Source organism: Vigna unguiculata, chromosome 6 (assembly GCF_004118075.2).
Source record: "Vigna unguiculata cultivar IT97K-499-35 chromosome 6, ASM411807v1, whole genome shotgun sequence".
Classification (NCBI taxonomy): domain Eukaryota; kingdom Viridiplantae; phylum Streptophyta; class Magnoliopsida; order Fabales; family Fabaceae; genus Vigna; species Vigna unguiculata.
Genome location: NC_040284.1, coordinates 11,947,571 through 11,975,545, shown reverse-complemented (window position 1 = coordinate 11,975,545; position 27,975 = coordinate 11,947,571). Strand labels below are relative to the sequence as shown.

At 36.5% G+C, this 27,975-nt stretch overlaps 2 protein-coding genes across 2 annotated transcripts; both read left to right on the top strand.

Moving 5' to 3' along the window:
• Window positions 1-21,837: 21,837 nt before the first annotated feature.
• Window positions 21,838-22,662, top strand: LOC114188420. The gene has a single exon (XM_028077007.1). The coding sequence runs from the start codon at window positions 21,838-21,840 to the stop codon at window positions 22,660-22,662; it is 825 nt and encodes a 274-aa protein (XP_027932808.1).
• A 97-nt stretch (window positions 22,663-22,759) lies between these two features.
• On the top strand, window positions 22,760-24,113 carry LOC114188419. The gene is made up of 3 exons (XM_028077006.1): window positions 22,760-22,840; window positions 23,350-23,418; window positions 23,646-24,113. Exons 1-3 carry the CDS (start codon window positions 22,760-22,762, stop codon window positions 24,111-24,113), a joined length of 618 nt encoding a protein of 205 aa, XP_027932807.1.
• The last annotated feature ends 3,862 nt before the right edge of the window (window positions 24,114-27,975 follow it).

The following is a 27,975-nucleotide window of genomic DNA, read 5'->3' as shown; positions in this document are numbered from 1 at the left end:
ATCCTCTCTTGTATTAACTTGACCTTCTCAGTGGTTTGTCTTAGTAACTCTGGTCCCACTACCACTAACTCTCCATCTTGGTACCAACACAAAGGAGTCCTGCACCTCCTGCCATAGAGAGCTGCATATGGCACTATGCCAATGCTTGCATGGAAGCTGTTATTATAAGTAAACTCCACCTAAGGCAGGATCTCGTCCCATGCACCAAGATGATCAAGCACACACGCCCGCAAGAGGTCCTCAAGAGACTGGATTATCCTCTCAGACTGGCCATCTGTCTAGGGGTGATAAGTTGAGCTCATAGTCAGTTTGCTGCCTAGGGAACTCTGCAATGTCTGCCAAAAACGAGATGTGAATCGTGGATCCCTATCAGAGACTATGCTCGACGACACTCCATGCAATCTCACAATCTTGCTGATATACAACTGTGTCAGCTTCGTCATGGACATCCTCAGATTCACTGCTAGGAAATGGGCACTCTTGGTCAGACAGTCTACTATAACCCATATAGCATCATGGCTCTTCACCGTCCGTGGTAAATGGGTAACAAAATCCATAACAATGTTATCCCATTTCCACTCCGGGATCTCCAACTGTTGTAGCATCCCTCCAGGTCTCTGTTGTTCTGCCTTAGCCTTCTAACAGGTCAAGCAGGATGACACATACCGAGCCACATCTAACTTCATTCCCGACCACCAGAAAGATTATTTCAGATCATGGGACATTTTAGTCAGGCCTGGGTGCATACTAAAACAACTCTTGTGCCTCTCTTCAAGAATCATAGCTTTCACCTCCAAATCTTTAGGTATGCAGACCCTGCCTCTGAACCTTAACACCCCATCACTTCCTATCACAAAGTCCTTGGCTTTCTCAGTGCCAAGCAACTCCAATGTTATATGCAGCTTGGAATCGGATAGTTGTCTCTCCTTTATCAGGACGAGGAAATCACTAGACATCGTTAGATAGTTGCATCTAATGACATCCTCTCCTAAAACCACCTGCAACTGCATGTCTCTGAACTGCTCCACCAAATCCAATTCCCTAGCCATCATATAAGATGCATGGACTGTTTTTCGGCTTAGGGCATCAACCACCACATTAGCTTTCCCTGGGTGGTACAACAACTCGAAATCAAAGTCCTTTAAGAACTCCATCCATCGTCTTTGCCTCATGTTCAACTCTTTCTGGTCAAACAGGTACTTCATGCTCTTGTGGTAATTGAAAACTTGCAACTGTGCGCCATACAGATAATGTCTCCAAATTTTCAATGCAAACACTACAACTGCTAACTCCAGATCGTGTGTGGGGTAGTTCTTCTCATGAATTTTCAACTGTCTTGAGGCGTAGGCAACCAATCTTCATTCTTGCATCAGAACACACCCTAATCCCTGATGGAAGGCATCACAGTAAACCTCAAAGGGTCTACTGGTATCAGGAATCACCAACACGGGAGCACTAATCGGCTTCTGCTTCAACTCTTGGAAACTATTTTCACACCGGTCGGTCCAAGCAAAAGGCTGATCCTTGCGAGTCAGTTGTGTCAAGGGTGCCACTATCTTAGAGAACCCCTCAATGAACCTCCTGTAGTAGCCTGTCAGTCCCACAAAGCTCCTAATCTCAGTCATTGATTTAGGACGCTTCCACTTTAACACAACCTCCACTTTGGATGGATCCACGGATATACCCTAAGCTGAGATCATATGTCCCAAGAATTGGACCGTGGTCATCCAAAACTCGCACTTTGACAGTTTTGCATACAACTGCTTCTCTCTCAAGATGCTCAAAACTGCCCTCAGATGCTCTGCAAGCTCTTCACGAGTTCGAGAATATATCAGGATGTCGTCGATGAAAACCACCACGAACTTGTCTAGAAACGGCCTGAAGATTCTGTTCATATAGTCCATGAACAAGGCAGAGGCGTTAGTCACGCCGAAAGGCATCACTACGTACTCGTAGTGCCCATATCTGGATCTGAAAGCGGTCTTTTGCACATCATCATACTTAACTCTAATTTGATGGTACCCCAATCTCAGGTCGATTTTAGAAAACACCGCAGCACCGTGCAACTGATCCATCAAGTCATCTATCCTTGGTAGAGGATATTTATTCTTAATGGTTAGCTTGTTGAGTTGCCTATAATCCACACAAAGCCTAGAGTTGCCATCCTTTTTCTTGACCAATAACACTGGCGCTCCCCAAGGTGACATGCTGGGTTTGATGAACTGTTTCTCTAGCAGCTCCTCAATCTGTTTCTCCAGCAGCTCCTCAATTTGTTTCTTCAACTCTGCTAGCTCAACAAAAGCCATCCTATAGGGTGCTATTGATACTGGTCCTGCTCTAGGCACTAGATCAATAGAGAACTCTATCTCCCTGGAAGGGGGTAAGCCAGACACATTATCAGGAAAAACATATGAGAATTCCCTTACCACTAGCGTCTCGTGGTGTCCATCTCCATTCTCAACAAATAGTTGAGACAAAATTAAGAAACATCGAGATCCCTCCTTGATGGCTTGATCCACCTGCTGTGAGGACAACAACATATCTTCATCCTCTGAGCTGGGAAACAACACCTTCTTCTCATTACAATCAATGAGAATGTGATTAGCATATAGGTAATCCATTCCCAAGATCACATCTAGTCCTTCCAGAGGTAAACAAATAACCCTATACTTGCATCCCTCAACCTCGATCAAACATCTAACACACAAAGTCGAGGTTCTGACCAACCCAAAAGCAGGCGTGGACACCATCAGATCATACTGAAGTTCCCTCACCGGAAGACCCAACTCTACCACTATAGACTCCGACACAAAAGAGTGTGTCACTCCCGAATCGTATAAAACATGCAAGCACCTACCAATAATCACACAAGATCCGATGATAAGGTTACCTGATCTGTCTGCCTTTATACCCGTCATGGCGTACACTCAGCCAATTGCTTGGGGCTTTGCACTCCCCCGTGTCTGCTGTGGTTGGGACTGTGCCGGAGGCCTCGGCACTACACTCCTACCAATGGGACAATCTCTGAGAAAGTGGCCCTCTTGGCCACTTCTGTGACATGTTTGCCTGCCGCCAAGCTGAGAGCAAGCACTCCTCATGTGGGGCCCTTCACAATGAAAACACTGCGACCTGTGAGAGTGATGCTGATGAGACTGGGGTGAGAATTTCTTGGACCCTTGAGGCTGAGGTCTAGAGTAGGGTTTCCTCCTATCATCTGGTCGGCTCATGGACCTAGATGGTCCTACCACCTTCTGCTGAGGCCGCTGTTGAGCTTCAATTTCAGCTTTTAACTTCTCCATTACCCTTGCTTTCTCCACCAAGGCAGGGAATTCCTTGATAGAGAGCGGAGCCACCATAAGTTTGAGATCACCTCTCAACCCATTCTCAAACTTCCTACATTGCCAATCCTCAACCATCCTCAATGTGTGGAATCTGCCCAAGTGCTTGAACTTTTCAGCATACTCTGATACTGACATCTCTCCTTGCATCAATTGCAAGAACTCCACCTCTTTGGCGTATCTCACACTGTCTGGGAAGTACTCAGCATAAAACTTCTTCTTGAACAACTCCCAAGTGATAGGTTCCCTGCTGTCTTCTAGTGGACAGCCTCTCCAGCAAGCAAATACTCAAAATATGCCAGCCTATTCTCTGCTGGGCATCTCTTAGCATCATAAATCTGCTCCATACCCCTCATCCACTGATCTGCCTCATCCGAGGTTGTTTTGCCATCGAAGCGGGATGGATGATGTTGAAGAAAATCCTCTAAACTCCACTCTTGTACTCGAGGTGGTGGAGCCTAGGAAGATCTAGTCGTAGAACGATTCTCCCCTAACTGTTGCAGGGCTTCCAAATGCCTCTGTTGAGTCACCTCCGTTGCGAGCCTAGCAGACTTTATCTGCTGCAAGGCTAAGTTGTGCTGATTCACCATGTTAGCATTCTGCTGCTTCATGGCTGCTAACATCGCCTTAATTGTCCCCACCAAGTGAGAACTATCCGGGTTAGGAAGAGGAGGAGGAGGAGGAGGCCTAGGTGCCATAGCTCTGACCACACAAAGAGAGAACCATTAGTCTAGCTAACAAATACCACAACTACACCAAAACACTATGAGAAACACACAAAAAAAACTAAGCAAGCTCACACCTACAGACCCTAAAGGAACTACTGCTCTGATACAAAAAATGTAACACCCCATTTAATAGTTTTCACGCTATCAAATAAAACATTATATGATGATCAAACATAGCAGATAGTAGGAATAACAGTCATATATATATATATATATATATATATATATATATTATGATCAAACATAACAGATAGTAGGAATAACAATGATTTATATATATATATATATATATATATGAGTATATATAGCTGGTACAGTCATCCAAAATAACCATATAATCCCTGGTGACAAGTGTAGATATATAAGAAGATGGTCTAAACTACATGTCTCAAGACTCCGCAATATTTGGCCCAAAAACTATCACAACATTCAAGCAAAAGATCAACTCATGCTCAAAAGAGGGGTGTCATCATCTGGATTCGGCTCTGCTCACACCAACCGTAGGTGATCATTGCAAAGGAGAACACACAAAGACAAGCAAACATAAACAAGAAGGGTAAGCTAACTGAAATAAGAGAAAGTAATACAGTTCGCAATATAAATATCATTCATAACACATAACTCAATTGTATAATTCTAGACTCGATATCCGGATTGTGTAAGCGACATTGGAGCTCTTGGTGGCTTGCACCTGTAACGGTTCCCAGACTCTGCAGAGTTTGGACACAAAGGGTTATCACCCGACCGTTCACAGGGTAAGTCCCCTTCGCGTCTAGAATTTGATCAAGTCCAAAGACTAGGACCTCCTGCTACTCCTCACGACATAATCCATTCTGCTCTATCTGAGCGTGAATGATTATTGGACTTTCAGGATACCAACCAATACGGATTCCTCACGTCCTTAGACACACTAACAAGTTCACCTGAATTTTGAAATTCTATTCCAACCACAACTCCTCATAATTCATATTCATCCAATTTCATCACACAATACATTAATAATGACATTCCAAGCATATAAGAGACTAATTGCACAAAACCACATTAGAACATATAATCTCACTCTTTAAAACAGAAACTGAAGTACCCCACTGCAGTGGCTCTCGCTCAAGTTAGACAATCTAGCCTAGGCGAGAGGCCATCTCGCTTAGGCGAGTCGGTCTTGCCTGAGCGAAGCTCTAACAGTGGCAAAAATTAAAAACTAGGCGAACTGTCGTTCAGGCTAAGCTGGTTCGCTTAGACGAGAGTATCTCTCGCTTAAGCGACCTCAGCTCGCCTAGGCGAGACTTCGTGTAGGAACAGGGGTTGGTTTTCTGGTGTTTTCGCTTAGGCGAGAACCACCCGCCTAGGCAAAAATACCAGATTACTCCACTGTACCCACATGCAGGAGCACTGAATCCATGGCAAACAACAATCAAGCAACCACACATGCGTTTCAAATATCAATTTAGCACACAAAGCTTCAATCAAACTCATCAAACATGATTCACGTGTTTAAATGAGAAGAATTTTGGTTATCTTCCCTTACCTCTAGAATTCATTCACTAACAACAATCTTTTTCAACAGTAGGCACCTCAAAAGCACAACCTAAGAAGCTGAAATATAGATTCACAAGGTGAGAATATGATCCTAGTCCGATTTAGCATGGATAGAGTTCCAAAATTCGAAATTGAAGGGAATTGGGGAGCTGAAGTTAATTTACATGGAAAAGGAGGAGATTTAATTATGGGAGAAGCTTCTGCCCTTGGTTCAAGTTCGTTTACTACTGCAGAATTGGGGAAGGAATTAGATTGGCAACCCAATTACTAGCTTAGAGAGAGAGAGCAGAGGAAACAGAAATGGTGAAAAGACTGGAGTGGATGTGAGTTGGTCTATGAGAGTGGCAGTAGAGTATAGAGAGGATGAAAAGGAAAGAAGAAAAGAAAAGAGAAAAGGAAGTAGGGTCTCACACAACAACATATGAAAGTTTAGGTAAAACACTATATCTCTCTCTTAGACCTTGATAACGGTCTTGAAATCACTTAAAGAAAGCTTCTACAAATGGTTATTAGCTCAATAATAACTTACTCTAATAGTGAAAATGATTTTAGAAGTGTAACTTAAAAAAATCATGTCAAAAAGTGTTTAGAATATATATAATCATGTAACTTAACAATATTTAATCAATAAAAACTTTCTATCAACGAGATAGGTTAAAATAACATTCTAATAGCAATTTGAAAGATCAAACTATTCAAAGAAAAACTTAAATCCAATCCTAATAAACACAACATTCGACAAATTTAAGTCTTCAATATATTAAGAAGCTTTAAGAAATAGTTGGATTCATCAAGACTATCTTAGCTCGAACAACAGCAACATAAATTACTAATAATATTCTATATATAATATTTATTTGAAAAGTAAAAAAATGGAACTTAGGTACATACACTATTACAATTTATTTCTATTTCTTTTTTTTTTCAAAATTTTTATGAAAATCCGTATAAAGGAATTTCATACTAATTTCACGAGTTTTGCAAAACTCCATATTTGTTAGAAAAATCTTACTAAATATAATATTTAAATATATAAAAATATACACAATTTTTATTTATCTAAATAAGTTTTTAAATAATAATTCTAAAATAAATTTAATTTATCATTAATTATTTAATAAAAATATCTAACCAACTCATACCACCTAAAGGCAGAATGTATAGATTGATTTGTGCTTTTACAAGAAATTAGTTTAAAAATATGTCAATTTGATTGGTACACATTGAGTGTCAAGACTATTAATTTTTAATTCATGAAACCAAAATAAAAGAAAACAAATAATGCTCCAAAATAATTTAGACGAGTTAGAAGAATGAGACATTTTTAATGACAACAACACTATTTAATCCTTTATCAATTCACAAGTTAGATTTGTCAAGCAATACAATAACACTATGTACTATAAGATTCCTAACGTAAGTCATAGTGCACCAGTGCTAGCCCCTGTTCTTTTCAAATTTTGTTTTGCTTTGTTTTAATTAATAGATAGTGATGGCTTCCTTTTTTTCCTCTTTTTGATATAATGTTTGGAAAAAGTGCTAAAAGAGATATAATCAATTGGTATTAATAGTTGGTGATACATTATCTTTTTTTATTCCATGAGTTGAAAAGATGAATATAAAATAAATGATTAAAATATAATAAAACAATTTATTTGGACATTGATCACAATTATTGGTGGTTCTCTTCCTTCTTGATACGGTTCAACTTTTACTGGATCCGATGTTAACAATCTTATGAATAATGATTTGTTTGAATATATACTACTTTAAATACCAATTCATAAATTATTTTTTTTATAATTAAAATATTTGTAATTAATATAAAACACATCTTTAAATATCAATTTATAATAAAAATTATGTAGTTACTAATTTAGAAACTAATTATAATTTTTTGAAATTATTTTAATTATCGATAAATTTCAAGTTATAATTTAATATTTAAATTGATCATTATTAATTATTTTATTATTAAAATTGATTATTATTTAAGGATTTTCTTATAATGATATTTTTATTATTATTTTGAGAAAAATAAATTATATGATAGGTTAAATATTTTCATTTGTTAATCGACATAACTATTCTAATTAAAATTTCATTTACCATCTCATATTATGCATTTATTTCTTGTACATTTCTTAGTTAACTTAAATGTTAAAATGTATGTGATAGCACAAACTAGTCGCCTTAATATTAAATAAAAGAAAAAAGCATCTCCAAAGTTAAAGAGAAAAAGAAAGACGTATTAGTTATATAGAAGAAAGATACTTTTTTTTAAGATCTTGTAAAAATTGGTATGGACTTTTGTAAGAATATTTTTCTATATAGTTCTCTGAATTATTTTTTTTAAATTATCTAAAAGCCAATGAAAAAAGTTATTTTACTTTGTTAAAAAGTATTTATAGAAAAAGTTGTTTTCAAACATATCCAATAATAATGACCTAGGAGGATTTCTATGGTGAAAATCAAAGACACAAAATCTTGAATGTAAATGACATTATTATTGGATAAACAAAACTGGAAAAAGTGCTTTTAGTAAATATGTTTATTAATCAAAGATCTAAGAGAAGGTAATCTTCTCCAAATTATCTTAAAGAAAAAGTTGGTGAACAAATAATAGAAAACATCATAAATGACCATAAAGCATAAATGGAATGCTTGTTCTGACTATAATGGACCCTTTAGTCGAGTTGTAGTTGGCTTTATGTTTATGACTGTATGTGGTCGTCTTTGACCTAACAAGCAGATTGGTTATTAGACCAGATCGTATGTGGTTTGTCTTTGATTTTGCAGGAGGATTGATCATTTCACCAGACTGTGGATCCTTGACCATGGAAAATATCTTGAGCACTTTGAATTATTGACTTGAACAGGATATGATGCCGCTTATCTAACCAAGCTTTGTTCTGTGACTTAGGCAGACTTTGTGCGTGTTGTCGACTTTCAATAATAACAACTTAATACATATATATAATTATATATTATAAAGTTAATAAACAATTTTTTCTATCATCTCTTATTAATATTTTAGTAAGATTTATAATTAAATTATTAATATTTTATTAAAATTTAATTTTGAATTCATTAAAACATTATTTGATATACTTAATTAAAATTTATAATTTAGTATATTTAATATTTGATTTAGTATATTTATAACTGAAAAATATTGAATTGCAACCAATCAATAATTAATTATATTAGTTACTTAGCGAAGTTTTAGTTAGAGGTGACTAGAATTAGAGATGACAAAAATAAATCCGTCCCCGTGAGTATTGTCCGAACCCGTCCCCGTTTTGACAGGAAATCCCCAACTTTTTCAATTGGGTATGGCGATGTGTATGAGGATGTACATATTCCCGCCATAATACCCGTCCCCATTTAAATTATTAAAATATTCATCATTAATTAAGTAATCATATATATATATATATTTACTATTATTTATTTCTTCTAATTATTTGGTTTGTCATGAAACCCATTCGCATCTCCATCATATTTTTTTATCTTTTCATAACATTTATGTAATTGTGTTATGTCAATTAAAAAAAAAATTATATCCCACATTCGAATATTTTTATTATTTTTTAATATTTTTATTTATTGTATATTTTCCTTTCATATGAGAAAGTTTAATACTCTCAATTTAAGTTTTAATAGCACAAACCTTTCGTTTACTAGGTAATATAAAAAAAAATTCTTTACTTATTCTTATTAGTTTTTGTTTCATTTGAAGAATTCTTTTGTTTTGCTAAAATATTTTTTGTTATTTCTCAACCATTGAGTATATATGTTGATATTTGAAAAGTTTTCTTAGATCTCTAAGATATTTTTCATCTTATCATATCCTTAATTATACATTTGTTCTTATTTGCGCGATTTCTTTTAATAGTCTCTCAATTTGTTTCTAAACATTTGTTAATTTTTTAATATTTTTATTTGTTTTTTATTTTCATTATGTAGAATACTATTTCAATATATTTTATCTAATTATTTTTTATTTTCTAACTCATTATCAATCATATTGCAATTTTTTCACTATAATTGTATAAATAACTTTTATTTCTGCAATATAAAAGTTTAATGTAATTGTCATAAATATTTTTTTATCACCATCCAACATAATTGAAGTTCAAAAGATACAAGATCTATGTTAAAATTTTATTATTATGATTATTATTTATTCTTTGTATCATTTTGATCAAGTGATGTATTATAACTTTTATTAGTGTATAAAAAAAAGATTCATTAGAATTTAAAAGATTGAAGTAAACAAGCATTTAAAATATATTTTAATTTGAATATTTGTTTTCCTTTTATATTTTTTAAAAATTATTTTTAAATTTTATCAACTAGGTTTCATTAATGTTTGCAAATTTAATAAATGTGTTGGTTCTCATTAAATTTTATTTGGTATTATAATCTAAAATGTAAATAATTATAATTTATTTTAAAATTTTATTATGATTATTATTTGTTCTTTGTATCATTTTGATCAAATGATGTATTATAATTTTTATTAGTGTATAAAAAAGAGATTCATTTGAATGTAAAAGATTGAAGTAAGCAAACATTTAAAATATATTTTAATTTGAATATTTGTTTTCCTTTTATATTTTCTAAAAAATATTTTTAAATTTTAAAGTGTAAAAAATTATAATTTATTTTAAAGTATTTGATATCGAAGAAACACACAACCATCCTTCTAATATTGAATATTTGATAATATTATGTTTCCTTTACAATAATTTTTTATTATTTTATAAAAATTAATTAAAATTAATATTTAAGTAGTAAGAAAACGAATATGGGTATGGGTACGAGATTATACCTGTTACTCGGTGGGGATAGGGATGAGACAAAAGTTTGATACTCATTGGGTTTGGGTATGGAGATGAGGATGAGGATGGATTATTTCTACGGGGATGGGTATGGGATAGTGAAACGCGTCCCTCCTCGTCCCTTTGCCATCCCTAACCAGAATACAGGTAAGTTAGATTACTTTGATGTCTTGACAAATATTATTGAATTAAGTTACTCTAATGGAAATAATGTTATTTTATTTTAATATGATTGGTGGGATATGGATTCTAAGGGAGAGGATAAAAAGAAGATAAATATGGATTTATTCTTATTAGTAGTAAGTATAAATCGAGGACTAATGAGTCATATGTCTTAGCTAACTAAGTTCAAATAGTGTATTATGTTAAAGATACCAAAGACCCAAATTGACTTGTAGTAGTGAAAACAATGCCTCAAAATTGGTATGATATGCTAGAGCCACAAATCAAGGAATACAACGTGCTTAACCCCTATCCCGAGCCACAACTCAAGGGATACGTTTCGGGCCACAACTCGAGGAACACCAGCAATCCCACCTTTAAAGCAATCACCAAAAGCCTTGTAGACCACTATATAAAATCAACAACTCCAAGCTGCAGCAGTAAAATTGCCCGGCGGGGGACACGTGTCGCCAGGCACTGCCAGCTCCCAAATCGCCTGGCGGGTGTCGCGTACCGCCAGGCACCCAGCGCCTCATATTCAACCTCGCTGCAGGCATCGCCTGGCGTAAAGGTCCCCACCGCCAGGCGCACCCGACCCAGTAACCCTCTATTTGATAGGCCATCGCCTGGTGGAACCACTCGCGCCGCCAGGCACCTACAGTCCAGTGCTCTTTGTTTCCACGGTTATCGCCTGGCGGACTCCCGCTCTCACCAGGCATTGTATCAGTACAGCAGTGTCTTCTGGTTTATGTTCTCTAACTCAGATTTTCTAGTACTATTATACTTCTGACACCAATTGTAAAACTTACCAAATTATCATACCATATCATTTCTTAAGAGTTCAGCTAGTAAATAATATATTCCAACCACTTAAATTCCCAATTCCAACAGTCCCATTCTAAAACTTTATTATGAGCAATACTTGAAACCCCAAGCTAACAGGAGTGCTAATACCAATTAAGATATTTTGTTCATTACTCTAAGCAGTAACCATTCTCTGATTAATAGCTTGCTCTCATTTTACCCTTTCCAAGGCTACATACATGCTAAACCCAATGCATCATCCCATGCCCCTATCTTATTAACTTCTTGTACTCACTATGACAATCAACTCAACCCCGTCAAAATCATACCATCTGATTAACCCATATTTAAGCCTCCTCCCAGGGTATTGACAATTTTGGTGTTCTAATATTCACATATACCTAACCCAACATACTTGACGACAATTTGAGTAGAAGACAACTCATGACCTCTTGACTTCCACGACCCCAATTCCATCATATTGAACTACTTCTTTCTAGAATAACTACCCAGACCCTCAACATTCGTTTCATCAACACTGTGTTATAACCTTTGCGTCGACGCCTAGCGACAAGCCCCGTGCCGCCAGGCGGTGCATACCATCTGGGCATTTCCAGATTCTTTCCCAGCACCCCTAACTCCACTAACCTTCCTTCTTTGCGAATATCCATCAGTCTCCGCTCAGATTAAATCACAATCAGAACAACTCAAACTTAAACATATTGATCAGTTATTCCCACTGCAATTTCACAGTATCCATTTTCGAATCATAACTAATGATATCCTAACATTTAACCCTAGAGCTCATGTACATTGTTCCATCAATTTACGACTTCAATCACACTATAAATCAATAAAACAAATGCTATATCATCCCTTAACATTTACCACTTAATTTTCCTCCAATCATACTCACCCCTAAACCCAGAATATACCAAAATCGATAAAATCAGATCGCTTCGCCTGGCGGTTGTTCATCACTGCCAGGCAGTTCATAATAAAACCCAGAAACTGGTAAAATTGTCATGTTTCGCCTGGCGGTCGGGTGTGTACCGCCTGGCGGTTCCTTTCCAGGAACGCAAAAAAGGCTTAAACTGCATGTGCCGCCTGGCGGCTATGAATAGCCCGCGAGGCGGTTTCTGGAAAATTTCCAGAAACTCAGATTTTTAATGCAATAGTTAAGGGCCATGCACATACATATTTCCTATCATACAATTATGCATAAAAACTAGATAGAACGTGGTTCAACTCCCCTAACCTGGATCCTTTTTGTTTTGCTCAAAACCTTGACACTTGAGAGTTCTTTACAACCACCAATTGTCTCTCCCTTGACTTTCTCTCCCAACTCAACTGCTCTACGTCAACCTTCCACACCACTCTTAGTCGGAATTCTCTCCCAATTGTCACGAAACAATTACAGGCTAAAAACCCTTCTCTCTAGGGTTCCCTTAACCCTTCAATTTCAAGCCAAAACTCTATTTAGCAAAAATAAAGTTTAATTTGAGTCCTCCAAGGTTTGAACCCCTAACCATGCAATGCCAAGTCTATAAACCAAACCATCATGCCAATTCATATTTCATGCCAACAAATCTAATGCAAACATCATATCATTTCATAACATAATTAACATATATTTAAAATAATAACAAAAAGATTAGCATACATAGGACTTGAACTTAAGTCCTCTCACACAAACCAAGTACTCTCAACCATTTAAGCTAGTACTTTTCCACGTCATACTCATCATAACTTAATGTCATAAATGCTCTTCCCTCCCGTATTTATTAATTAATTAATTATTTAATTAATTAAATTCCACGGGTCTTACAGACCTAGCCTAATCCACAACTGACGGAAATCTAATAACTCCTATGGAAGTTATTGATGATGACGAGGAAGAAAGCGATGATGAAATATTAATTTAACCAAGGATGGATAAAATAATATTATTGTTGAAGATGATTGTGATGATAATTGATTATTGTTTTATATCATTTGTAACACAAACTTTGTTATTATTTAGGCTTATTTTGTTTATCTATTTATTTTCATTCATCTATCTACATAAATATTATTTTACTTTATATATAGAGGTATATAAAGAGATTGAGAGATAGAGAAAAGATGGTAGGCAATTTATATTTTGCATGTTGTAAGATCCGCTAAAATTAATTAATTAAATAAATAATTAATTGATAAATACGGGTAGTGTGAGCCTTTATGACATTAAATGTTGATTGATGTGATGTGGAAAAGTATTAGTTCAAGTGGTTGAGAGTACTTGATTATTATAAGAAGACTTGGGTTCAAGTCTTATGCATGCCATTTATGTGTTATTTAATTTATTATTATTTTAATAATATGTTGGATCATAGGGAAGTGCTAGGTGACATGATGATCAAGGGAGAAAGCAAGAACTCACAAGTTAAGTTTACTTGAATTATTATTTGATGTATGATGATTATACTGCCAAGATGAACACCCGCCAAGAGCCATACATAGGTTTGATTTTGGTTTTTTTGGAATCCTGGAGTGTTTCTAATCGAGAAAGAAGATGAACACCCGCCAAGAGCCATACATAGGTTTGATTTTGGTTTTTTTGGAATCCTGGAGTGTTTCTAATCGAGAAAGAAGGAAATTGGCTCAGGGGTTAATTGTTAGATAATAAGAATTGATTGAATTACGCCGTGAATTGGATGATAATTGAATGAAATCATATGAACATGGTTACGGTTGGGAAAAATTGGGGATTTTCAAGTCAGTGAGAATTGATGCACGAATTACATTGAGCAGTTGTAGTTTCACTTTTAAATTGATATTAAATAGAATTGGATTAACGTTGGACTGACGAATTATGGAAGTGGTAAAAGGAAATGCGTTCTGGAAGGATTTGAGACTTAGAAATTGGATTTGCGCCGTGTGAGTAGAAGTTCTGGAATTTCTAGAAATTGGTGCATCGCTTGGCGGCAGGCTATGTGCCGCTAGGCGCCATTGCAGGATAAAGTGATGTTTTGGTGTTGTGAAGTGCATAGGGGAGCCTGTGATTTTACTGAATTAGGTTAATGATGAACAAGATTGGGAAACCATTTGGACAGAGACCTAAGGGGATGATATACCTAAATTAATACTATGAATCTATGTAAAAAGCTAATAGGAGTTGGAGAATCATGACAATAATAACCATACAATAAAGAGTCTTATTAAGCCATAAGTAGTGCTGGATTGAAAGGTTTGGTACAAGTAAGAGTAAAGATCCTAAGTAAAGATGTGATAGTGGACGTGAGATATCTGTCATTCCATGAGAAGGTTAGGTTGATGACGTGATTGTATTAGAACAAAGAGGACAATTTGTATTAGTCATAACTAATGATAATAATGAATGGCTAGGATTGCCTATGTGACAATGTTTAGGGAATGAAGGTACAAGATAGGAGTCATGCTAACTTGAATTGCTTTAGGTATTGAGTTACTAAGTTTATGGTACTCTGGAAGAGTGGAATTGTGGGTGGTGCATGAGTCACTATGCCTCAACCAGAAGTAAAAACCAGTACTACGCAAGTACTGGTGTAACGCCTGACGGTGGTAATTGACCCGCCAGGCAATAGCTATAAAAACAATAGGGTTTTGGGGCGCGTATCTCCTGGCGGTGAGGGTGGTCCCGCCAAGCAATGTCTGCAAGTCAGGGTGCTCTGAGGTGCTTGGTGCCTGGCGGTACATGTCCCCCGCCAGGCGGTCTGGAAGTGGGTTTTGCCTGCGGCTCTGTAGTAGCGCCCAACGATAATGCAAAGGCCAGACTTGTGTTTTGCTTGCTTTGAATGTGCGTGGTCTATAAAGCTTTGGTGATATCTCGAAGGTCGACTTGCTGGTATTTCTTGAGTTATGGCTTATAACATATCCCTTGAGTTATGGCTGGAGATAAGGGTTAAGCATGTGACATTCCTTGAGTTATGGCTCAAAATGACATGTCTTGAGTTGTGGCTCGAGATGACGGATGAACACGAGGAACTCTTAAGTTGTGGCTCGGGTTGGTGAGTGTTGCCGGTCTGAGTGTGCATGTTGTGGCGCATACTGATGCGTCCAGTTAGATTGTCCTCCTCAGTATTAAGATGACGAGTTTGGTAGTCTTGGAACGTTACGAATGTTATTCGTATTGGGAACTCCACCTAGCGTTACAGAGTGTGGTCCGTAGCATGGTTTCCCGCACGTGTTGTACCAGTTGTGGCTGGTAGGTGTGGCAATAAGACACCTTGAGGTATTCATAAGAAGTCGTAGAACACGAGTAACATGGTGGTGGCCATGTGGCATGAAATCAAAGGATGTAATTCCTTTGGAGTAAGTGTAATGATATATGTTGTATATATGTTTACTTTATCTGTTAGCTCACCCTATTTGTTTGTGTTTGGCGATGATCGTGTACGCGGTACACGTGAGCAGATGATGTTGCAAATGGATCTGATGAGGCATAAAGCCGGAGCGGGGGCTAGACTGGAAAAGTTTTACCAGATTTTATTATGTTTTTGAATAAATTGTAATCTTTTATATTACTAGACTTTGAGAATTATAATGGAGTTTTATAATTATGGAATTGAGGTATTTTCAGAATGATGTAATAAAGTTTTAAATTCTCCGTGCTTGAGAATTGAGACACAATAAATGTTATTATATCTTTATTTTGTTATTTTATTATTTAAACTCGTAATATTCGGTTGAAATGTCATGCATGTTGAATATAAATTTGTAGTGAATATATTATTTACATACTAATATCAATAAAAGTATAAAGTTATAAATTAATAAGAAAAAATATCAAAATAAATATATTAAATGTGAAGTGGTATTATGCATGTTAAATATATTATTTTACAAGGTCATGAGTTCAAATTAAAATTAATTTATTTTAATTATGTTTTCAACAATTAATAATAATTACTATTATATGATTATTTTAATTTATAAATATTCAATAAATTTATTATATTTTTATGAAATAAAAATAATTTTATCATATAACATTTTAGTAATAAATTTGTGATATATATTTTTTTATCAATTTTAATAAAATTTGTGACAAATATAAATTTTTTCACTATTAACTATATTATTAAAAAATAAAACAAAATTGACTAAAATAACAAAAAATTAATATCTTTTCCATTATTGTAAAGCTTCATTAATTTGTCAATAATAATGAATAATTATTGATTTATAAATATTTAATCATTTTTATATTAATAAATTTATTATTATAAGAAAAATAATTTCTTTATGTAATATTTTTTGTAATACGTGTGTTTTTAGTTTTTTAAATATAATTATTGTGACAATTTTTTTATTTTATCATTATTCTGAAAAGCATTTGTGATAAATATAAAATTATTCACAATTAATACGTAAATTAATACGTAAATAGTGAGAACATTTTTATTTATCACTATTATTTGCATTTGCACTAGAATGTTAACTAAAGAAATATATATATATATATATATATATATATATATATATATATATATATATATATATATATATATATATATATATATATGAATTTGTAACACGTTATATTAGACAAATATTTTATCATTAAAATAAATAATAATTAATAAATTAGTAAGATGTATTTTAATAATATAATAAATTTAATGTAATTTTTTTTCATTTTGTCATTATTGTAAGTAATATTTGTAACAAATAAAAAAATTGTCACAAATAGCATATTAATGGTAATAAAATTTGTCTTTATGATTGTCACAAAATGTTATATTTCTTGTAGTATCTTACTTGATATTAGTCCATGATTAATATTGGTAATTGAAAGTATAAAGCTAAGTAGATAAATAAAAAAAAAAAAAAATCAGTGTAATTGGTGACCAGTGACTTTTACTTTTTCCACACCATATCCCCTCCATATATTTATGTTTCAATTTTTACCTTTTCCTTTATCACATCTAGACTAAAGAAAATATCGTTTTCAAGTTACACATTTCTGATAATTATACGAATAAATAGTGATAACTTTATAGTTTTAAAATGAACATTCCATAATGTCTTTTACCATATTTTCATAATAGGGAGAACGTTGATAATTTTGTAATGATTAAAATATGATAGTTTATATATTCTTTCATAGGTTATATATGGATTATGATTATAGTCATGGTTTTTGACAGATTGTGGTTTCATATGGTTATATGACATTAATATTATACGTATAAGACCTTTGACACCACTTTAACCCCAAAACCTTAAGGTAATGGTGTTATGGGTCTTCATTCTTATATAGTGTTTAACCTTAAGGTAATGGTGTTATGGGTCTTCATTCTTATATAGTGTTTAACTTTGTGGCTCTGATACCACTGATGGGTTTATATATATTTTTCACATATGGGTTATGGTTTTAGTCATTGAGAGATTGTGGTTCTATGTATATAACATTGGTCTTACACATACAACACCTTTGACACCACTTTAACCCCAAAACCTTAAGGTAATAGTATTATGGGTCTTTATTCTTATATAGTGTTTAACTTTTTCTTTTCTATCCAATATGAGACTTTTTGACTTACACTTGAACTATTCCCAACAAAATAACAGCAGAGAGTTGTATTTTTATCCAGTGTAATTCATATTCAAACACACTTAGAGCACAAAATAAAGTAGCATGGTTCATGAGTGTAGGAACTACGATTGATCATGAAAACTAATATAAAAACTTAAACATAATGACAGATATTTATCTTGAGTTATCTCAACACGAGGAAGGGTTTGTTGCTTAATGTGAAATTCTTGAGAGAAACAGAGGAAGATAAGGAAAAGGAACCAAAAACAGATCATGTTTTCTTTTAACCGTGACTCCAAACTCTTCATTCATGTCCAATTCTTCACTTATCCTTTTCCGTTGCTTGGCTCTTTTATATTCTTCTAGCTTTAGCTTTTGAAGGAATAGGAAATATTTATATTTTGAGTAGAAGACAATTCCATATAGAAGAAATCAAAGACTGAACAAAGTATTCCAAGTATAGGAGAAGATAAAGATATGTGATAGTATCCAAAAGAGAAAGAAAAAGCAATAAATTGTGAATTATGGAGAATGCTGAGCAATGTGGCACTATTATCAGATTAGAATTTGCTTATGGAGGAAGAAGAAAAGGCATGGTCCCTATTGCTACATTCAGGTTATATTATATTAGTGCACCTTTCAATCACCTGCTTAATTGGTTAATGTCTTAGCTGTAACTACCACTAACTCTTTGGGACAGATCTTCATCTTCTCTTGTACTTGTAATGCTTTAAATTTCTTCTTGGCTGATGAAGAAAAAAAATAAACCATTTGGAAACTATTACCCATTGCATTTCATAGGTTAGGTGTAACCCCATGATTTGTGTTCTGTTTTTTCTTAGTGCTATTTTCTTATTAAAACTTAATGCTTTCACAGAAGGTTCTGTCCAAACCGTACCACAAACAAGGGGCAACTGCACACAATATACAGTATACGGTCCTCAGCAATCCCCTAGGCCGTTTACTTTGTACTAACAAATTCCTTAGTACACAACAAGAAATCATCACCAATACCCTTAGGTCGCTTACTGTGTACTAAGTGATCCCTTAGTGCAGAGCAACCAGCCATCAACAATCCTCTTAGGCCGCTTACTTTGTACTAAGGAATCCCTTAGTACACAGTAAACGACCACAAGCAATCCCCTTAGGTCGCTTACTCCGTACTAAAGTCCTTAGTATAGAGTAAGCGGCATCACATCCAACCATGACTACTCAAATAACTAAGCGGCCCAAGAAGTACCCAACTACTCAAACCCACATGACCGCTTACTGGATACTGCATACTCAGAATACCTCATAGAGTATGCGGTATCCGACACTATCAACTCACAACCGCCTACCAACAATTATCGAGGGGTCTCCTGGTAATTTCACCCATTGTCACTAGATCCAGAAAAAGTTAAAAGAGGTATTTTGGCCTAAAAGTCAACTCCAGGTAGGACCTACAGGTAAAAAGGTATAAATAGCACATGTTTTATGCATTGATTACGCATTAAAATATTCTCTGAATCCTTGACATCAGTAGTGCTAACTTAAGCACCCTTGCACCGTTCTCGAAGAGTCACCAGAGTAAGGAGAAACTAGCCAACAACCAAATACTAGGACAATTAGGTAGACTTGGGAAGTACAACTTGGTCTCATAAGAACAATTGGTGCCCACCGTGGGGTCGAAGAGTACTTCGTAAGTTCACTACCTGACATCGTCAAGACAAGATGGTATCTACAAGAAGCAGAGCAGCGGGAGTTCCCACTAGAGTCCCAACAGTTGAAGTTGGAGATGTAGGCCCTTCGTCAGACATTTCTCGTATCTTGGAAGCCTAGGCTAGAATGCAACAAACAGTTCATTGAATATAAGAAGAGGAATGCGTACGAGATGGAGGCCCTAAGGGAGGAAAATTCCCGTCTTAAAAGAAAGATCGAAACAGACAAAGCAATAGGATGACATTGCCTCGTATCCTTTAGGGGGAGATTCCCTACTGATGAAGGATTATGTTGTTTTCTTTTAAGATTATCGAATATGGTGTGAGTTGATTAAGAAAGCTAAGTGAAATCCCCACTGGACATTAAGATAGCATGCTATCTAGATGTGAAGGTTCTTTTCACAAAGCTCAAGAGAAGAAGATGATGGATTGATTGAAAACAAATAGGAAATGGAAAACACATAAACCATAGAAAACTAAGAACAATTAAAGGAAGAAGAAAACATAAAATGGAAAGGAAAGAAATGGTAAAAAATGTGAGAAGCACGCCACTACAAGGTTAGGCTAGAAGCCATGGCAACCTTGAAGATGAGTGGATGTGTGTCGCCACTTGCTATGCAAGATAAGGCTTAAAAGTATTCACTCCCAAGGGAGGAAACTCTCACAAATGGTTGAGACACAAAAGTGTTTTTACTTCAAAATGTTCAACCCTTTTACATGTCTAGGAGCACCCCTTATATGGAAGAGTTTAGGGGTCTCTAAGCAAATAAAAGATACCTAAGGATGTCTCTACAAAAACCTAACCCTAGCTTCTAGAAACTAGGTCAAATAAGGTTACAAAAATGAGAGACAAAAGAGCCAACTAAGGTGTGTGCAAGGCTAATTTCGTTCTAGCACAAAAGGAGACAAAGAATGTGTCTCATATGTCTCCAAAAAGTGGCCAAAGAATGCTAAAAACAAAGGAGACCAAATGTACATAGGTACATTTGCTTCATGCCTTTTACTTTATGCTTTATGCCTTTGCTTTACTCTCTCTTCCACATCATTTATGATCCCCAATCACCATGCGCCACCTAGCATTGCTTTCTTACTCCTAATTAACCTACAAAGCAAATAAACATAGATTAACATGTTGGCTTAAGTCAAGTCAACTATAGTCAACAAGTCAAACCTAGTCAAAAGTCAACAGGTCAACTAAAGTTGATTCAACTAAGTCAACTTTGGGAATCAAAAATAACAAACACAAATGAAAGGGATGAAGGATTAGCGAACTTTCTTTCTAAACATGCTTAGTCTTTTTAAGCATGTGCCTCCATCCTTTGTTGGGGTCAATCCTTCATCATCTACGCCATAGAAGAAGAAAGTGAATACAAGCCAACAAGTCACACTACAGGCGGCGACTTCAGTTCCTTCGCATCTCGGAGAAATCGCAAACACCCGTTCATAGACGGAATCACAGAGACCCCCTCCCTCAAAAGTGGAAAGTGCCAACTGTCACGTATGACAACACCTCCGACCAAGTAACCAAGTCGGGTTATACTCTGCTGATGATGATGTCTTGTGTAAATCTTTCTCTATTGCGCTCAAAGGGTCAGCCTTGTAATAGTTTATGAGCCATCCACCATACACCATAGACTCCTTCAACACTTTGACCATCGCATTTACAACCTAATTCGATAGCAACCGACGCCATGACCTCACATCACTGTCCCTCCTCAATCTCAGACAAGAGGAGGGAGAACCCCTCCGCACCTTCATAGATAGGTTCAGAGCAATAGCAATGAAAATCAAGAACCTCACCCCCAACCTCTTATTAACCTACATGATAACTGCCCTCAGACCAGGACCCTTCGCAGACGAGCTAGCCATGCGTCCACCCCTTGGGATGCAAGAACTTAGAAAGAGGGCTGCTCTGTTCATCGGGGTGGAGGACATGCATTGATAATAAAACAACGTCCAACCCGCCCCAGCCCAAACAAAAACAAGAAGAACCAACAAAGAACCAATGACACGCGAGCATAATCTCCCCAAAAACGAAAGCAAGCTAGGTTCTCCAACTACGCCCTCTTAAATGCACCTAAATCCCGCATTCTAGATGAAGTCCTGCAAGCGGATCTCATCCCACCACCTAGTAAATTCCAAAATCCGCTCAACGCTAACATGAGCAAGTATTGCCAATACCACCATAACAATGGATACACAACCGAAGAATGTGAAACCTTGCGAGACAAAGTAGAAGAGCTAAACCGCATTGGTCATCTCAAACATTACGTCAAAAATACGGGAGAAGAAGGTTCTCGACCTCGCTACGACAAAACCGATAATGGAAGATTTGAACGAAGGGAGGAAAGAAGACCTGAGCACAAGGAATCGAGAAGGGAACCTGGAAGAAACCCGAATCTAGAACGAAGGATGGAGCAGCAACAACAGGACAAACGCCTAGATGACAGACCCCCCATGAGGGGAACAATCAATACCATCTCTAGAGGTTTTGCAGGAGGAGGGCGCTTCTCTTCCTCTAGGAAGAGGCATCTGAGAGCCATCCAATCTGTCCACGCCATAGTAGGTAGGTCCCAAAGGAGGATGCCTCCCATAATATTCACAAACTCGGACTTTAGGGGGTTTGACCCAAATCAAGATGACCTTATGGTCATAACGGTGGAACTCAAAAGTTCCGCTATCAAAAAGATTCTGGTCGACCAAGGAAGCTCGGTCGACATCTTATATTGGAAGACCTTTGAGAAACTTCAGATTCCCCTAGAAGACTTAGCACCATATGATAAATCTATATACGACTTTGCTAGAGAAAGAGTCCCAACAAGAGGTTATGTTGACCTACACACGACTTTCAGATGGGGAAGGGAAATTAAAACCATACCCATACGATACTTGGTCGTAGACACCCATATCTCTTATAACATGCTCCTGGGACGCCCATCACTTAATGCCCTTGGTGCGGTAGTCTCCACCCCCACCTTGCCATGAAGTTTCCATCGTCATTAAGAGATATTATCACAATACATGGAGATCAACAAGCAGCCAGAAAATGCTATATGGCCAGCCTAAAACTACCTTAGCCCCCATGACGACCCACAACATAGAAGCAACTTCAGAAGTAGCAATATTGGCCGGAGATGAGCTCGATCCTAGAATCAACTTCGAAGTTAGAGTAGAACTAGTGGGAGAAACAAGACAATTCCCCCTAGCGTAATCCGACCATTTCTTCCAAATAGGAACGTCTATCCAAAATGGGGAGGAACAACTAATAGAGAAGGTGCTCCTAGATGCAGACCTATTCGCCTAGACAGCAGTAGACCTCCCTGGAGTCCACCCAAGAGTAGCCTTCCACAAGCTATCCGTTTTCAAAGAAGTCAGGCCAGTTTCCCAAAAGAAAAGAAAACTCGGAGAAGAGCGAAGACAGGTGGCAAAAGCAGAAGCTGAAAAATTAAAAAAGGCAGGTTTCGTGGGAGAGGCCCGCTACACGACATGGCTGACCAATGTTGTACTTGTCAAGTAGTCTAATGGAAAGTGGCGCATATGCATTGATTACACTAACCTAAATAAGGTTTGCCCCTGAGATGCTTACCCCTTGTCAGTATTGGTCGACTCATTGACGGAGCTGCAAGTCACGCAATTTTAAGTTTCTTGGACGCATATTCCGGGTACAACTAGATACCTATGGCTAAAGGCGACAAGCTGAAGACCGCGTTCATCACAGAAGAGGCCAACCTATACTACAAGGTTATGCCTTTTGGTTTGAAAAACGCAGAAGCCACCTATTAGAGATTGATGGACAAGGTTTTTTAACCCCTCTTGGGACAAAGTGTTGAAGTATATGTAGACTACATCGTGGTCAAATTTCCTAATCCATCACAGAACTCATTAGACTTAGCAAAAATTTTTGAGGCCATTCGAAATTACAACTTGAGACTAAATCTCGAAAAGTGTACTTTCGATGTAAATGGCAGAAAATTCCTAGGTTCATGCTCACACAGTGCGAGATTGAAGCTAATCCAGAGAAATGCCAGACAAATATTAATATGAGAAGCCCAACCAACATCAAAGAAATGCAACACCTAGTGGGAAGATTGACTTCCATATCCCGCTTCCTACCCAAGCTCGCAGAAAAAACCAGGCCAATGGTTAAATTGCTTAAAAAGTCAGCCAAGTTAACATGGGATGATACTTGTCAGCAAAACTTCGATGAACTCAAGCAACTCCTCACAAACCCACCCATCCTTAACAAACCAAACCCTGACTTACCCCTGGTAGTTTACATATCAGCTTCCGCTAACGCCATCAACGTCGCAATAGTCCAAGAAGTGCACAATGAACAACAACCAATTTATTTCATTAGCCGCATACTACAAGACCCCGAGACATGTTACCAAATGGTAGAGAAGGTCGCTTTATCAGTCATAGCGGTCATTGCCTGAACAGACTGCTCTATCCAAAAAATCTTGCAAAAGCCCGACTTGGCTGGACGACTTTCAACGTGGTCCATCGAATTGTCCGAGTTCAACATCTGCTGCGAATCGCGCGGCTCAATTAAAGCCCAATGCTTACCAGACTTCACCAACGACCTGCGGAACTATGCAGTCCCGGAGGAAACATGATGGACTATACATGAAGACGACTCTTCAAACCCACAAGGAATAGGGGCCGACATTGTACTAGAAGGACCATGCAACATCCTTATCGAACAATCTTTGCATTTCAAGTTCAAAACTTCAAAAAACCAAGCAGAATATGAGGCAATAATTGTCGGCCTTAACTTCTCCAGGGAAGTTGGCGCCAAGTGACTCGTGCAAAACAGATTCTCGACTCATAGTGGGGCATCTCACAGGAGAATACCAGGTGAAAGGCCTCTACTCTCACAGTACTACCACACAGTCACCAGTATGATAAGCCAATTCAATGATTTCAAAATCGAACACATCCCTAGAGCAAACAATATCAGGGCTGACTTATTATCCAAGCTAGCGAATACGAAGAAAAAAGACAAATACAAGTCTCTATTACAACAAACCTTCGCAAGACCTTCGATCGAGCAAGAAACCCAATGTATGCAGGTTACAACGGTTGACACGTGGATGGAACCATTTCTCAAATACTTGCAACAAGGAACAATCCCTGAAAATGAAGAGAAAGGATGGATGAGAAAGGTAGCATGCTATACCTTGATTGGAGGAGAACTCTTCAGAAGAGGGTTCAACACCCTTCTTTTGAAATGCATCCCGAAAGAGAAAGCCAACTATGTAATGCAAGAAATACATGAGGGTATTTGCGGTTATCACTCGGGTCCAAAAACCATGTCAGCACGTATACTACGGGCAGACTATTACTAGCCAACCATTAAAGAAGACTGCACCAGTTACGTTAGGAAATGCATTCCATGCCAAAAGCACAACCCAATATCACACCTGCATTGCGAAGAGCTACACCATAAATTCTCCCCGTGGCCATTCTCCAAGTGGGGAATGGACATAATCGGCCCATTCGCACCAAGGAAGGGGCAAGTAAAATTTCTCTTAGTGGGCATTGATTATTTCTCCAAGTTGATCGAGGCTGAATCGTTAGCCACCATAATAGCAAGGCAGGTCCAACGATATGTATGGAAAAACATCATTTGCCGGTATGGCATCCCCCACACCATCATAACTGACAAAGGCGGACAATTCATTGACCGAGGGCTAGCAGAATTCTATTGTGACCTTAAAATCAAGCACATAACCAGTTCCGTCAAACATCCACTAACCAACGGCCAAGCAGAGACAATAAACAAGGTTATATTGGGCTAAATAAAAAAATGACTCGATGGCACAAAAGGGAAATGGCCGGAGGAATTGCTCGAAGTTTTGTAGGCATATAGATGCACACCTCAGTCGTCAACCCACGAAGCACCTTACAGCCTAGTCTACGGCACCAATACTATGATACCCATAGAAATCGGAGAACCCTCCATAAGGTAGGAACACCACGACCAAGAGTCAAATGAAGCATACATGAACACCTATCTCGATTTATTGCCCAAAAGAAGAGAGAAAGCAAGCATCCAGGACATGGCCACCAAACTAAGAGCAGCAAGGAAATACAACTCAAAGCTAAGACCGCGATCATTCCAAAGGGGGACCTGTAACACCCTAGATGGATATTACTAGATAAAGCATATATCATAAAATTTCTTTTGGAATTAAAACATTATATAAAGTCTCCAAGCGCGAGAAAATTTAAAACTTATCTCACTGTAGTTCAATCACACTACTCCATCTTTATTACATGTTCATAATAGAGAAAAAGCATCATAAAATTTATTACAAAATACATGAAAATAAATCATAGAGAAAAATCCCCCATCGTTTGCCTTGCATTGTCACTATGCATCGACGTTCTCACCTAGATTTACATCTGCTCCCGCGTGACAAGTCACACGATCATCGCCAAACACAAACAAAAAGGGTGAGCTGAGAAAGAAAAATAATATAATCAATAAAATAATAAAAATTAACCGTCACCCGATCTATCTTAGCCAATTTTTAGTTTATTGACTTCTTGATAACGTTACACCCCAATCTCATAACCTATATGAGAAAGATCCATTCACAACCTTGGTTCTTAGGGATTTATCACGCTCCCATGAACCTACCCGTTCGTAGTCCAACTCTACGGACCTCCCCGCCCGTAGTCCAACTCTACGAACCTGCCCGCTCGTAGTCCAACATGTGTGAACGCCTACTATGAAGCTCCTCGCTCATAGTAGCCTCAAGTGTGAGCACGGAACATACAAACCTACCCCCTCGTATCCCCACACAAGAGTACAACAGATACGGACCTCCCCGCCCGTATCAATCACGCATCTCAAATCTCCGTTACGAACCTCCCCGCTCGTAACTAATCCAGCATATCCTTGTCCAAGTCATCAAATCCACCCATGCGAATCCACCTGCAATGGACCCTTGCCCCTACACTATTACCTGGCATTGCCTAAGTGCCACCAGGCAAAATTGTACTCTACACTGCCTAACGGTCTTAACATGTCGTCGAGTGCCACAAGTTCCAGAATTCAAAATTTATGATTATTCTACCGCCGAGTAAATAAAGAAAAAAATAAATTACGAAACTAAGCCACATTAAAATACGTTAAGTATTTTAATATCGGGAATATATTTCTAAAATATATATATCAGACGATTATACAATCGAATGTGATGTTCAAAAAAATCTATAAATATAATAATACTAAAAGTTAATTCCCTGTATCTATTCAAACTCGGAAGTTTATCATACAATTATCTTATATATAAGTAAAGAAAATATTTCCGCTACTTCAAGTTTTCCCTAAAATTGTCAAACTTATAAAATATAAATAGAAAATTTTTAAATGCCAAACCATAGAACTTAACACGACACCAAGCTTCTCACTCCAATCACATAACCCTTTTTCTTTATCTCAAATTCACAATTCCTAAGAAAAAGCCCATCATTAACAAGAAAAAGAAAAAAAAAACACAAACCAAACAATTACCTAAAAATGTTAAACATTTCAGTTAAAATAAAATAAAAGAGACTCTGCCAATTTTCAACCTAAGTAACTTTTATATCCAACTCATTCCTATAAAAATAAAACTAAAACTGACAATCATCAAACGTCAAAACTTTATATCATAAATATTACCTAAAAGCCAAAACAAAATATCATTTATCAAAATATAAATAATATCCGTATAAAGCTAGGTAATAATCTATATATGATACAATATAATAATACCCAACACCTAACTAATTTAATATACTAATATTTTATTATATCAATACTTCTTACTTTAATTTCTTCAGTGTAGACATATTTCTATATATAATATATTATCATGATATCAATTGCACACTTCCTATAATTCATACTAAATACGAAAGGGCAAAACAAAAAAGGAAGCCTCTATTACTTTTTATAATCACCGATCATCATAACCCCACTTAAAAACTGCTTTTCATACTTGTATGACAACCCACACACGAAGTCTAGTTGATATATAATATATATAACACTACTATTATGATAGTTCACCTAAAAGAAAGCCATCTTGCCAAATGAAAAACTCAACTCTAAACCTCTTGCATCCAACACACTCCTATTACCACCGCAGAAAATAAAAATAAAAAAGAACAAAGATGCATGTCCTATGTATAACAGTAACCACTGTAAAAAAAAAAAAAAACTAGTGCATGGTATATTTTTAATCAAGGCAACAATCACGGTAAAAATCAATTATTTATTTTTACCATCTAACATAGAAATGA